This window comes from Aquarana catesbeiana, linkage group LG07, assembly GCF_042186555.1.
Source record: "Aquarana catesbeiana isolate 2022-GZ linkage group LG07, ASM4218655v1, whole genome shotgun sequence".
Classification (NCBI taxonomy): Eukaryota; Metazoa; Chordata; class Amphibia; order Anura; family Ranidae; genus Aquarana; species Aquarana catesbeiana.
Window position 1 is genome coordinate 170,857,826 of NC_133330.1, and position 15,140 is coordinate 170,872,965.

The following is a 15,140-nucleotide window of genomic DNA, read 5'->3' on the forward strand; positions in this document are numbered from 1 at the left end:
ACAATTTTAATCTGTATGTTACTGGTCTTTGTAAATAAATAAGGAGGTATATGATTTTTTTAATTTTTTCGTATATCTGGAGAAGGGGAGGGGGGACTTTCTCATCTAAGCACACCCTTCTGCTTGCAAGCCTAAACTAAGGGCAGATGGATTTCAGGAAGTAAATGTTATATGAATCATTTGCCTTTACAGTAATACCTCAGATTGCGAGCAACGCTGTTAACGAGTGTTTCGCAATACCAGCTATTATTTTTTTTAAATCCTGACTCGGTTTGCGAGAGTTGTCTCGCAAAATGAGCAGGATTCAAGCCTCTGCGTCATGCAGTACCGCATTTGGCCAGAGGTGCGGTGACATTCGGAGCCGCACGGATGCACTCGGAGTCACTCAGAAACACTTGGAAACACTCGGTTCCCGAGTGTTTCCAAGCATCTCTGAGTGTTTCCTAGTGCATTCGAGTGGCTCCAAATGGTTTCCGAGTATCTCCGGCGCCCCCCACCTCTGGCCACATGTGGTACTGCATACCATAGAAGTCCCTGTGGAACCAATTATCTGAGTTTCCATTGACTTCTATGGGGAAACTCGCTTTGATCTACAAGTGCTTTGGATTACAAGCAAGCATTTTTCTGGAACGAATTATACTCGTAATCCAAGGTTCCACTGTACTCTGGATGGCCACAGCTAGAACTGCTAGGGGGGTGTTTTGTGAAGTGATTTATTAACAAAAAAAAAAGCATGGAGACATGGAAGGATGGTTGAGTTTGCTTTGAATAGTGAAAATAAATTAAATTGCGTTTTTAGTTTGTGGTGCTCAGATACAGTTTAGTTTCACTCTAAACACATATCAGCACAAAATGAAATAACAATCAGTCTAAAAACACTCAGTGGCTGCTTAACAGCACTTTGGAAAGTGCTTTGCATATATAATTGGAACTTTTTATTGAATTTTTTTAATTAACAAAAAAATCCATAAAAACACAAAATTATACTGGGTTCCATATTTCCTGGGATAAATGGGGTGGACAGAAAGGTGGTCTGGGGGGCTATTGGGTGAATATTTTTGCTTGTTCTAATAAAAAAAATGCATTTGACCACTAGAGGGTGCTCATTGTGTCATTGGGAATTCCTGTGATACGTTACACCATCTAGAGACCAAATGCAGTATTTTCCATTTTAAATCAATGAAAAACATTTACCCAGCAGAGGAGATAGCCCAATAACATTACTTTTTTTTTGCCCCATTCACACAGAATGAGTGAATTCACTGGGTGAATTGCTTTGTGAATTTTTTAAATACTTATATCTACATGCACTCTGTAATGTTTTACACTAGTAATTTTTATAAGATATTTGCATATGTTAATGCCACTGTCTTAATACTTGGCTCTGTACTGTTAAAACTGAGACATATCTTGGTTAATAAATAAGCTCCCTGCTCCATTATAATGGCACAATAAACTGTCAGAAGCGACGTGCACAGAGAGAACAGATAGATCTGTTTCAGGTCTATCTGGGCCACCTGCACCAGTTTTTATTTCAGAGTGTAACAGAAACTAGCAAAGGCCTGCTCTTAATTAACAGAGGGAATGCAACAGTTTTTCCAATGGAAAACTGCCACAGATTCCTCCCAGGTGTGACCTTGTAGTAGGGGATGTGAGCCCACTTGTTAGAAACAGCATCTGCTCCATTTTTATGTTTGGAAGACAGATGCAAGCATTGTGCTCACACCACTCTTTGTGAATTTCACCCAACATGTATATGTTGATGACCATACATGTTCCCAACCCACAAGCAAAACGTTCGTCTCTTTAGCAGATGCACAGAGGTGCCATTAGTTCCTAATGACACCCCCTACATTAGCAACACGTCCGCTTTTTCACACGCACAAAACTGCATGGTGTAACAGCACCATGCGGCTTCATGTGGAGTGTTTTTTAAAAAGGGTCTGGGACTTCTTTAATTTTCTTTAAAATGCACATTAGGATACGCTATCTTGCATTAAAGTGCACTGTTTTAAGGCAGCCTGTTAATTTTAAATTGATTAGCAGCACATTTTAAAGAAGAAGTATAGCCAACGCTATTTTGGCTATACTGCTCCTGGGGATCACAGGAGTGCAGTTCGTTCTGTAGTTATGTGGCCCATTTTCAGCCAATATATGGTCAGGATCCACGCAGAAGACACCTAGCTCAGCCTCTCTGTGAGTCTTTGGGAGACTAAGCTAGCCATTCTCACCTCTTCCACAGCCCAGCGCTCCAGTGAACACTGGAGGGGCAAAGTAGAGAGCTGGTGACTAACAGTCACGGCTCACTGCTCTGAGTAGATTGTCACTCTGAGTCGAACTGCTCCGGCTGCAAGCACAAGCCGCGATTACAATCAAACTAAGTGTGGTGATGTCAGCATCTTAGCCCCACCCTACATGTTTCATCATTCTATGTCCCCCTGCTCCCTGAGGACGTCAAATGATTAAACGCGTAGGGCTGGGCTAGGATGCTGACGTCACCTCACTTGGTTTGATCATACTTGCAGCTTGTGTATGCAGCCAGAGACAATCGACAATTACAGGAGAACTTTTATACCTTAGTGGGAGACACTTGTATCATGTGAGTGGTTTTTATATTCTTTTAATAAAGCTTTTTAAAAACTTTATTATGCCATGGAAGCCTTCCTCCTTTTGTTTCACTTTATGTGTGGCCGTGATCTACATGAGAGTCTATGATTGCAAGAGATAAGAAGTGGGAACCAATACCTTGGAGATTTAACCCTTTGGAGATTTATTTAAAAAGCGCAGTAGCTGGTTTAAAACTCACTATAGTGTGGATGGTGACGGACCACATTGGGAGTCACTTTTGGTGTTTTAAACACAGTCTAAGAATATTTCTTCCATATCCCCTTGCATTGGATTCTTTGAAAAAAAAACTTTTTCCCTGGATCACTGGTTGAGTATTTTGAATGGACTAATATAGTTACATAGTTACATAGTAGGTGAGGTTGAAAAAAGACACAAGTCCATCAAGTCCAACCTATGTGTGTGATTATGTGTCAGTATTACATTACATATCCCTGTATATTGCGGTCATTCAGGTGATTATCTAATAGTTTCTTGAAGCTATCAATGCTCCCCGCTGAGACCACCGCCTGTGGAAGGGAATTCCACATCCTTGCCGCTCTTACAGTAAAGAACCCTCTACGTAGTTTAAGGTTAAACCTCTTTTCTTCTAATTGTAATGAGTGGCCACGAGTCTTATTAAACTCTCTTCTGCGAAAAAGTTTTATCCCTATTGTGGGGTCACCAGTACAGTATTTGTAAATTGAAATCATATCCCCTCTCAAGCGTCTCTTCTCCAGAGAGAATAAGTTCAGTGCTCGCAACCTTTCCTCATAACTAAGATCCTCCAGACCCTTTATTAGCTTTGTTGCCCTTCTTTGTACTCGCTCCATTTCCAGTACGTCCCTCCTGAGGACTGGTGCCCAGAACTGGACAGCATACTCCAGGTGCGGGCGGACCAGAGTCTTGTAGAGCGGGAGAATTATCGTTTTATCTCTGCAGTTGATCCCCCTTTTAATGCATGCCAATATTGCATGCATTAAAAGGGGGATCAACTGCATATTGCACTTGCACTTTTTTTCCTCATATAACTCATATAACACTGGACTTTGCACCATTTTTAGTAGTTTCCTTTTTTTGTGTGATTCTTGCACTGTATATGTTGATAGCATTTGCACTTTATGCTCATGCACCTGGAGCTATGAATTTATGGGTTACAGCATTTGATACACACATATTATTTTCATAGTGATCATTTTTTCAATAGCTTTTTTGATTGCTATATATGCACTTGTAATTTTTTAACAATTTGGTTATGTTAAGGTGTGATTGCACATGGAGAAGTGTATATCATTTTTTTAATACAATTTTTATATACAGTATCTCACAAAAGTGAGTACACCCCTCACATTTTTGTAAATATTTTATTATATATTTTCATGTGACAACACTGAAGAAATGACACTTTGCTACAATGTAAAGTAGTGAGTGTACAGCTTGTATAACAGTGTAAATTTGCTGTCCACTCAAAATAACTCAACACACAAACCGCTGGCAACAAAAGTGAGTACACGCCTAAGTGAAAATGTCCAAATTGGGCCCAATTAGCCATTTTCCCTCCCCGGTGTCATGTGACTTGTTAGTGTTACAATGTCTCATGTGTGAATGGGTAGAAGGTGTGTTAAATTTGGTGTTATGGCTCTCATTCTATCATACTGGTCATTGGAAGTTCAACATGGCACCTCATGGCAAAGAACTCTCTGAGGATCTGAAAAAAGAATTGTTGCTCTACATAAAGATGACCTAGGCTATAAGAAGATTGCCAAGACCCTAAAACTGAGCTGCAGCATGGTGGCCAAGACCATACAGCGGTTTAACAGGACAGGTTCCACTCAGAACAGGCCTCGCCATAGTCGACCAAAGAAGTTGAGTGCACATGCTCAGCATAATATCCAGAGGCTGTCTATGGGAAATAGACGTATGAGTGCTGCCAGGATTGCTGCAGAGATTGAAGGGGTTAGCCTGTCAGTGCTCAGACCATATGCCGCACACTGCATCAAATTGGTCTGCATGGCTGTTGTCCCAGAAGGAAGCCTCTTCTAAAGATGATGCACAAGAAAGCCTGCAAAAAGTTTGCTGAAGACAAGCAGACTAAGGACATGGATTACTGGAACCATGTCCTGTGGTCTGATGAGACCAAGATAATCTTATTCAGATGGTGTCAAGTGTGTGTGGCGGCAGGTGAGGAATACAGAGACAAGTGTGTCTTGCCTACAGTCAAGCATGGTGGTGGAAGTGTCATAATCTGGGGCTGCATGAGTGCTGCCGGAACTGGGGTAGCTACAATTCATTGAGAAACTAATGAGGAATGCTGCTCTATAAGACTCCGTATTTTCCGGGTACTGCCGTCCTACTAAACAGAGTTGGGTGCTGGCTGTGCACAAGATAATGGAAATAGAAAAGTCCTGGATAGCCGCACTCCATCAAAAAAGCATCTTTATTGGGTATATAAAATCCAAAAACGCAGACAGGTAGCAGAAGTAGACACAAAGGGGATTAAATCGCTAACGCATTTCACATCCAATGCTTACTCATAGCTCAATAGCTCATAGCTATGAGTAAGCATTTTAGATGTGAAACGCGTTAGCTATTTGATCCCCTTTGTGTCTACTTCTGCTACCTGTCTGCGTTTTTGGATTTTATATACCCAATAAAGATGCTTTTTTGATGGAGTGCGGCTATCCAGGACTTTTCTATTTCTACAATTCATTGAGGGAACCATGAATGCTAACATGTACTGTTACATACTGAAGCAGAGCATGATCTCCTTCCTTCGGAGACTGGGCCACAGGGCAGTTTTCCAACATGATAACGACCCTAAACATACCTCCAAGATGGCCACTGCCTTGCTAAACAAGCTGAGGGTAAAGGTGATGGACTGGCCAAGCATGTCTCCAGACCTAAACCCTATTGAGCATCTGTGGGGCATCCTCAAACCGAATGTGGAGTAGCGCAAGGTCTCTAAAATCCACCAGCTCTGTGATGTCATCATGTAGGAGTGGAAGAGGACTCCAGTGGCAAACTGTGAGGCTCTGGTGAACTCCATGCCCAAGAGGGTTAAGGCAGTGCTGGAAAATAATGGGGGCCACACAAAATATTGACACTTTGGGCCCAACTTGGACATTTTCACTTAGGGGTGTACTCACTTTTGTTGCCAGCGGTTTAGACATTAATGGCTGTGTGTTGAGTTATTTTGAGGGGGCAGCAAATTTACCCTGTTATACAAGCTGTACAGTCACTTCTTTACATTGTAGCAAAGTGTCAATACTTCAGTGTTGTCACATGAAAAAATATAATAAAATAGTTACAAAAATGTGAGGGTGTACTCACTTTTGTGAGATACTGTAATATATTGTTAGTATATGAATATTGAGGTTAGGATTACAGGCTAACACCGCTTGCTGTTTCTTTTCATTTAACAGTTTACATTTACTAAAGCTAGTGCATTTCCAGGTTCTGTGTACTGGGGGGGGGGGCAAATATAGTGAATGCAGGGTCCTGGGCTTAGTAACACTTTAATTTAGATGCATATAGTAAATCAGGTCTATAATGTTCTTAGGCTATCGGGTACTGGAAAGCAATATTGGCTGTTCTCTAATGGCAAGCAAAGTATGTATAAGTGTTATTTGGTCATGTTTCGTTTGAGCAACTAAACACAGTGTCTTGTATTGAATATTATTTGAGCATTGACCATTTATTATATACAGCATTATAAATATATTTTGCATGCAACACTCTCTCACCTCACACCTACTGCACTATGTTTTTTTTTTTTTTTTTTTTACATTTCAACATGGGGATTGATAGGTGAGTACTCAGTGATAAGGTTTTATTGATGAGGCACAAGCACCTAAGAAGATGAGCTTGTGCCTCATCAATAAAACCTTTTTTCTTTCTCGAACATCATGGGACACAGAGCCACAGTAATTACTGATGGGTTATATAGGGTATCCCTGGTGATTGGACACTGGCACACCCTATCAGGAAGTTCAACCCCCTATATAATCCCTCCCCTTGCAGGGATACCTCAGTTTTTTTGCCAGTGTCTTAGGTGATGGACGTGTAAAGATGTCTTGTGCTGAGCTCCAAAGGGAATATCCTATATCCTATACTGGGGAAAGCCAGGCAGACCGGATCCATTCAAAGTGTCCTTTCTAGGCCAAATTGGATGGTACCCGGGCCTCGTGTCCGAAGAACCGAGGTTTTACCTGTAACGCTTCTCTTTTTGAGAGCTGGACCCCGCAGATCAGAAAATGGCTTTAAACCTCCTAATTTCTGGTTGGGTGCTTTACAGGCCCAGAACTGCAGGATCCCCCTATTCGTAGGGGGCCCCAGTCTCTGACTGTTTTTTCAAACGGAGCCCACCGTGAGAGGTGAAGATTGGGTCTGTGTAAACTGAACCCTGCGGCTGGATAAGGTAAGAGGAGATCCCACAGAATTTTCTAATTCTAGTAGGTTTCTCCTTTAAGGTAAATGCATGCTATGCCTATTGTGACCACCGGGGGCTGCCAAGAGCACAAACCTTCACATGCTAACGTCTGTCTCAGTGTTCATGCTGCAAGCTTCAGCGTCTCAGGCCGGCTCCATGGTAGGATGGATGGGGGGATTTTTCATGTTTGAATGTTCCCCCAGGCTAGAGGGAGGCCACAGGGGTCTAGAAAGTGGTTATACCGCTCAGGCACCGCTGCCTCGGCCGCCATTACCGACCATTGCCATTTTTTAGGCAGGTCTTCACTACCAGCTTCTCTCCCTCCTCCCCCTCCCCCAGCCTTCCTCCATAGTATTTCAGGAGAGTCGGCCAGCGCGGGAAGCGCTCGTTTTTTCGAAATTCAAGAGGAGGGGTGGTAGAGGGGGGGCGGTAGAGGGGGGGCGGGACGTCAGCACAGGTGCTTAGACTCCCACTCAGGCCAGCTGCAGGCTATTAAAGCACTCTGTACAGGTGCACACAGCCTTTGGAGAGACACAGAGCTGACAGTCGCATGTAAGGTTGGACACAGGCATTCTCCTAGGCGACATTTACTGAAGTAACACCAGACTGAGCATTGGGTAGCAAGGCTTTTAGCCAGACTACATTGCTCAGCAGACAGTGTTCATTTGTATACCTCACACCTTGTTGCTTTGCACTATGGGTAGAAGAGGTTCAAGAACCCCAAGAACCAGAGACACTAGGGGATCTCGTTCAGGTTCTGAGGGCCCCCTGTCTGCAGCATCCTCCCCTCCTGAAGGGCTAGGGACAGCTAGCCAGGGAGAGCCATCGGGGTCAGGGGCTACACCTGCTTCTGGCACTTCAGCCCCTGTATACATTACACAAGAGGTTTTTTCCTCAACCATTAATGGTTTAGAGGAAAGATTAATGGCCGTGACTACAGCTTCACTCTGTTCCCCAAGATCCTCAGGAAGAGGAGCTCTGGGATAAGGGAAACGAATCCCCTTCAGAGGATCGGGATGGGACGGATGATTCCTCTTCAGAGGAATCAGGTGGAGAGGGACCCTCTGCGACTTCCCAAGAGGAGAAAGTCTTAGTGCAGATCCTTACTGGATTTGTCCGCTCCACATTTAAGTTTCCCCTACCTGAAACTGTTAAAGAATCCTCTTCTGCTTTGGGGTCACTGAAACCTTTCCAAGCAGCACAGGCTTTTCCTGTTCATAATTTACTTGAAAAGCTCATTTATTCTGAGTGGGATCACCCAGACAAACGTTTTCTTCCGCTGAGAAAGTTTTCAACACTTTATCCAATGGAAGAAAAGTTTATCAAAATGTGGGGAATACCGGCCATTGATGCTGCCATTTCCTCTGTAAATAATAGTCTGACTTGTCCTGTAGACAATGCTCAGATGCTCAGGGATCCTGTAGATAAAAAAATGGAATCCCTATTAAAGGACATTTTCTCCTTAGCAGGTTCTGTGGCCCAGCCTGCAGTAGCAGCAATTGGAGTATGTCAGTACTTAAGAGACCATGTTAAGCAGGTCATCAAAGTATTACCTGAACAGCAGGCCCAGGGGTTTGCTAACCTTCCTGCGGCCTTATGTTACGTTCCTGTCCGGCCTTATTCAGACAGTAGTTCCCACCCTGCAGGGAGGAGACTTTCTGGCATCGATAGACTTTAGAGATGCATAGCTGCATGTGCCCATTTTTCCTGCTCATCAGAAGTTTCTGCGCTTCGAGGTAGGAGGGCGCCATTTCCAGTTTGTGGCTCTGCCTTTCGGGATAGCCACTGCACCTCGAGTGTTCACAAAGATCTTGGCTCCTCTTCTGGCCAGATTAAGGGCTCAGGGTATACCTGTCATAGCATACCTAGACGACCTGCTCTTGATAGACCGGTCGGTAGCCTCTTTGAAGGGAAACTTGAGGACCACAGTCAGGTATCTAGAACACCTGGGTTGGATCCTCAACCTAGAAAAGTCTTTCCTAAAACCAGTAAGAAGACTGGAGAATTTAGGTCTGATTATAAATACAAGCCAGGAGAAAATATTTCTACCCCAGGCAAAGATCGCTGCTTTAAGGGAGCTGATTCTGGCAGTCAGGACCAAGAAGGGTCCCTCTGTCCGCCTTTGTATGAGGCTACTAGGGAAGATGGTGTCTTCATTCAAAGCAGTTCCCTATTCTCAGTTTCATTCAAGAATTCTGCAACACGGTATTCTGTCGAACTGGAACAAGAAGGTTCAGGCATTAGACTTTCCAATGCACCTGTCGCATGCGGTGCATCAGAGCCTCAATTGGTGGCTCATACCCGAAAACCTGCAGAAGGGGAAATCCTTTCTACCGGTTACCTGGACGGTGGTAACAACAGATGCCAGTCTGTCAGGTTGGGGAGCAGTTCTGGAACAGTCTGCGATCCAGGGGCTATGGTCCAAGACCGAGAGGACCTTACCCATCAACATTCTGGAGATCCGGGCGATATATCTAGCCCTAAAAGCCTGGACTATCAGGCTACAGGGTTGTCTGGTCAGGATCCAGTCCGACAATGCCACAGCAGTGGCTTATGTCAATCATCAGGGAGGCACCCGGAGCCGAGCTGCTCAGAAGGAGGTGAACCAGATCTTAGTCTGGGCAGAGATGCATGTGCCATGCATATCGGCAGTTTTCATCCCGGGAATAGAGAACTGGCAGGCGGACTATCTAAGTCGCCAGCAGTTACTTCCAGGGGAATGGTCTCTGCATCCCGACGTCTTTTGGGCCATATGCCAAAGATGGGGGGTTTCAGATGTAGATCTCTTTGCATCCCGATTCAACAAAAAGATAGACAGATTTGTAACAAGGACAAAAGATCCTCTTGCATGCGGGATTGATGCGTTGGTGATTCCGTGGCATCAGTTCTCACTGATTTACGCATTCCCGCCTATTCTGCTACTGCCACGACTCCTTCGCAGGATCAGGCAGGAAAGGAAGTCAGTACTTCTGGTGGCCCCCGCTTGGCCCAGAAGGATTTGGTATGCAGAAATAGTAAGGATGACGGTGGGTTCCCCGTGGACCCTTCCGGTACGCCCAGACCTGTTATCTGAAGGTCCAGTGTTCCATCCTGCCTTACAAACACTAAATTTGACGGTTTGGCTATTGAGACCCACGTTCTGAAGAGTCGTGGTCTCTCAGGTCCTGTCATATCTACCTTGAGTAGCCTCCCTGGCAGTATTCCCGAGTGTGGCTCGGGGTTAAAATTCAGTACCATTAGCGGTAACCCCGAGCCACACTCGGGATCGCATTGCAGGATCCTGGGGCGGCTTTACTTACCTTGTCCCCGGGATCCTGCGATGTCCCCCGCAGTGTCCGAGGGCTCCGTCCTCCTCCGAAGCCTCTCCGTGCCAGGCTCCGTTCCCTGCGAGCGGCGCGACGCACGGGGGCGGAGCCTGGCGGCAAATTCAAAAAAATGTCAAAATCATAACACATACAGTACTGTAATCTTACAGATTACAGTACTGTATGAAATGATTTCACATCCCTTTTGTCCCCAGTGCTCTGGCCCATGCCCTGCATGCAGTTTTACATGTTATACACTGTTTTTTCTGCCTGGAAACTGGAGATTGTCCATAGCAACCAAAAAGTGTCCCTTTACGTCAAAAGTGGCTTTAGACCAGCTAGAAAACAGCGATAGTAAATTAGAACACTTGCAGAATTGAGCGATAGTGAATTGTGGGGAAATTTATTTTATTACTATTTTTTTAAATTTTTTTTCATTATTTATTTTTATTTATTATATTATAATTTATGTTTTTGTGTTTCAAACTTTATCATACCCGGGATATCTACTAGACTCTGGTTTGGACAGATTTAAGTGTGTTATTGTTAAGATTTACAGACCTACAATATAAAACGCCAAATTTCCATGCAAAATAATTGTACCGCTTTCAGCACCTAAAATCTGAAATAATCATACCGCCAGGGAGGTTAATGCAAGGAAGCCAGCTTCCAGGATGATTTATCATAGAGTCTGGAAAGCTTATGTATCCTGGTGTGAATCCAGAGGTTGGCATCCCAGTAAATATGTCATAGGTAGATTTCTTGATTTTCTACAATTAGGATTAGAGATGAAGCTGGCCTTGAGTACCATCAAGGGCCAGGTCTCTGCTTTATCAGTATTATTTCAGTGGCCACTTGCTTTGCATTCTTTGGTCCGAAGCTTTATGCAGGGGGTGATGCATCCTAATCCTCCGGTTAAAGCGCCCCTAAACCCCTGGGACTTGAACTTGGTCCTGGCTGTGTTACAGAAACAGCCTTTTGAACCAATAAGTCAGATTCCTTTGGTCTTGTTGACAAGGAAGTTAACTTTTCTGGTGGCCATCTCTTCGGCTAGAAGAGTTTCAGAATTAGCAGCCCTTTCCTGTAAGGAGCCTTATTTGATTATACACAAGGATAGAGTGGTACTGCGCCCTCATCCTAGTTTTTTACCGAAGGTGGTTTCTGATTTTCATTTAAACCAAGACATTGTTCTGCCTTCCTTTTTTCCAGATCCCTGTTCTCCGGAAGAGAGATCTCTACATTTGTTGGATGTAGTAAGAGCAGTTAAGGCCTATCTCGGGGCAACTGCTCAGATCCGCAAGATGGATGTTTTGTTTGTGCTGCCAGAGGGTCCCAATAGAGGACAGGCAGCGTCAAAAGCTACCATTTCTAAATGGATTTGACAATTGATCATTCCAGCTTACGGTTTGAAACAGAAGATTCCTCCGTTTCAGATCAGGGCACATTCCACAAGGGCTATTGGTGCTTCTTGGGCAGTGCATCACCAGGCCTCTATGGCTCAGATCTGCAAGGCCCGCAACCTGGTCTTCAGTTCATACATTCACCAGATTCTATCAGGTGGATGTGAGAAGGCATGAGGATATCGCCTTTGGGCGTAGTGTGCTGCAGGCAGCGGTACAGGGTCCTCAGGTCTGATTGCACCCTACTTGGTCATGGTTCCCCCCCCTCAGGTAGCATTGCTCTGGGACATCCCATCAGTAATTACTGTGGCTCTGTGTCCCGTGATGTTCGAGAAAGAAAATAGGATTTTTTAAAACAGCTTACCTGTAAAATCCTTTTCTTTCGAAGGACATCACGGGACACAGAGGTCCCGCCCCTCTTCTAATACACTATATTGCTTGGCTACAAAACTGAAGTATCTCTGCAAGGGAAGGGATTATATAGGGGGTTGAACTTCCTGATAGGGTGTGCCAGTGTCCAATCACCAGTGATACCCTATATAACCCATCAGTAATTACTGTGGCTCTGTGTCCCGTGATGTCCTTCGAAAGAAAAGGATTTTACAGGTAAGCTGTTTTAAAAAATCCTATTATCACCGAGTGCTCACCTATCAATTCCCATGAGTGCCGTCCTATCTTTTGGATTATATGTACCCCATGCTCTACTGAGCACCCTGGCCCAGGAAAAACATCTTATGCCCCGTACACACGGTCGGATTTTCCGAGGGAAAATGTGTGATAGGAACTTGTTGTCGGAAATTCCGACCGTGTGTAGGCTCCATCACACATTTTCCATCGGATTTTCCGACACACAAAGTTTGAGAGCAGGCTATAAAATTTTCCGACAACAAAATCCATTGTCGGAATTTCCGATCGTGTGTACACAAATCCGACGCACAAAGTGCCACGCATGATCAGAATAAATAAAGAGATGAAAGCTATTGGCTACTGCCCCGTTTATAGTCCCGACGTATGTGTTTTACGTCACCGCGTTGAGAACGTTCGGATTTTCCGACAACTTTGTGTGACCGTGTGTATGCAAGACAAGTTTGTGCCAACATCTGTCAGAAAAAAATCCTAGGATTTTGTTGTCGGAATGTCCGATCAATGTCCGACCGTGTGTACGGGGCATAACTTTACATTGATGAAGCCTAAGGAGCCAATGGGTGAAAAAATATTACTAGGTATGTACTCGTATATAGTTACATAGTTAGCTTAAAAAAAGACACAAGTCTGTTTATAACTGATACTGATATAATAGTGGTAAAAACCATGTTAATTGAGGATATGAGCTCACCCTGGCAGCCTTGAACATTACATCTTAAAAGTTGCGTGGAATCCCCTGGGCATGTTCGGCCATTGTTAGACCTGACGGGATGTTTACAAATACGCGTTCGAATCTGTTGGCCACCTCCACATGATACAGAACATTTATTCCATGCTTCCCATGGACCCCAGTTACCATCAGCTGCAAAAAATAAAGAAAGGAAAAAAAATGTTTGCATATTGCAATTAAATCTTGTAATTTTGTCTTTATTTGTTCACTCAAATCACATTTAACATACAGTGCCTTGCAAAAGTATTCACCCCCTTGGCTTTTTACCTATTGTGTTACATTAGTTAGTTCAATGTTTTTTTTAATCTGAATTATATGTGATGGGTCAGAACACAATAGCCTAAGTTGGTGAAGTAAAATTAGAAAAATATATACATAAAACTATTTTTCAGAAATAAAAAAATGATAATTGGCATGTGCGTATGTATTCACCCCCTTTGTTATGAAGCCCATAAAAAGCTCTAGAGCAACCAATTACCTTGAGAAGTCATATAATTAGTCAAATGATGTCCACCTGTGTGCAATCTAAGTGTCACATCATCTGTCATTACATATACACACCTTTTTGAAAGGTCCCAGAGGCTACAACACCTAAGCAAGAGGCATCACTAACTAAATACTGCAATGAAGACCAAGGAACTCTCCAAACAAGTAAGGGACGATGTTTTTGAGAAGTACAAGTCAGAGTTAGGTTATAAAAAAAATCCAAATCTTTGATGATCCCTAGGAGCACCATCAAATCTATCATAACCAAATGGAAAGAACATGGCACAACAGCAAACCTGCCAAGATACGGCCACACACCAAAAGTCACGGACCGGGAAAGGAGGGCATTAATCAGAGAGGCAGCACAGAGACCTAAGGTAACCCTGGAGGAGCTGCAGAGTTCCACAGCAGAGACTGGAGTATTTGTACATAAGTTGACAATAAGCCGTACACTCCATAAAGTTGGGCTTTATGGCAGAGTGGCCAGAAGAAAGCCATTGCTTTCAGCAAAAAACAAAATGGCACGTTTTGCATTTGCGAAAAAGCATGTGGGAGACTCCCAAAATGTATGGAGCAAGGTGCTCTGGTCTGGTGAGACTAAAATTGAACTTTTTGGCCATCAAAGAAAACGCTATGTCTGGCGCAAACCCAACACATCACATCAACCAAAGAACACCATCCCCACAGTTAAACATGGTGGTGGCAGCATCATGCTGTGGGGATGTTTTTTAACAGTCGGGACTGGGTAACTGGTCAGGGTTGAGGGAAAGATAGATGGTGCTAAATACAGGGATATTCTTGAGCAAAACCTGTACCTGTAACACTTGAGTGGTTAAGGGGAAACATGTAAATGTGTTGGAATGGCTTAGTCAAAGCCCAGACCTCAATCCAATAGAAAATCTGTGGTCAGACTTAAAGATTGCTGTTTACAAGCGCAAACCATCCAACTTGAAGGAGCTGGAGCAGTTTTGCAAGGAGGAATGGGCAAAAATCCCAGTGGTAAAGAGGTGGCAAGCTCATAGAGACTTATCCAAAGCGACTTGGAGCTGTGATAGCCACAAAAGTTGGCTCTACAAAGTATTGACTTTAGGGGGGTGAATAGTTATGCACATTGACTTTTTCTGTTATTTTGTCCTATTTGTTGTTTGCTTCACAATAAAAAAAAATCTTCAAAGTTGTGGGCATGTTCTGTAAATTAAATGATGTTGTTTTGAGGCAACAAAACACGAAAAATGCCAAGGGGGGTGAATACTTTTGCAAGGCACTGTAAAAGTTGATTAGAATTTAAAAATATTGTTGATGATACAGAACCAAGTTTGGGATATAGGTTGGCAAGAATGGGCTGCTGCAAGCTGGTCTGCTGCTCCCTGTTTTCATCCTTCTGATTACTCAGATGAAAGTACTGTTGGTGTAATGGAAGTTAAGCTTCTGAAACCATTTTTTCAACTCCCTAGAACCGTCACCTCCTTCTCTGCAACTCAGAGCCCTCTCCTTTTCTGAAGTCCCTAATTACTTTCTGTGTCGATCCAGCATCTCCAACC

The 15,140-nt window shown here is 43.7% G+C and overlaps 1 protein-coding gene across 1 annotated transcript in view; it reads right to left on the reverse strand.

The window, feature by feature from the left end:
* HMCN1 (hemicentin 1) overlaps positions 1–15,140 on the reverse strand; it is a 656,490-nt gene that overhangs the window by 116,609 nt on the left and 524,741 nt on the right. Inside the window, exon 93 of the mRNA XM_073592871.1 lies at positions 13,075–13,245. Within this exon, the coding sequence (XP_073448972.1) occupies positions 13,075–13,245 (171 nt within the window). The remainder of the gene's footprint in view (positions 1–13,074; positions 13,246–15,140) is intronic.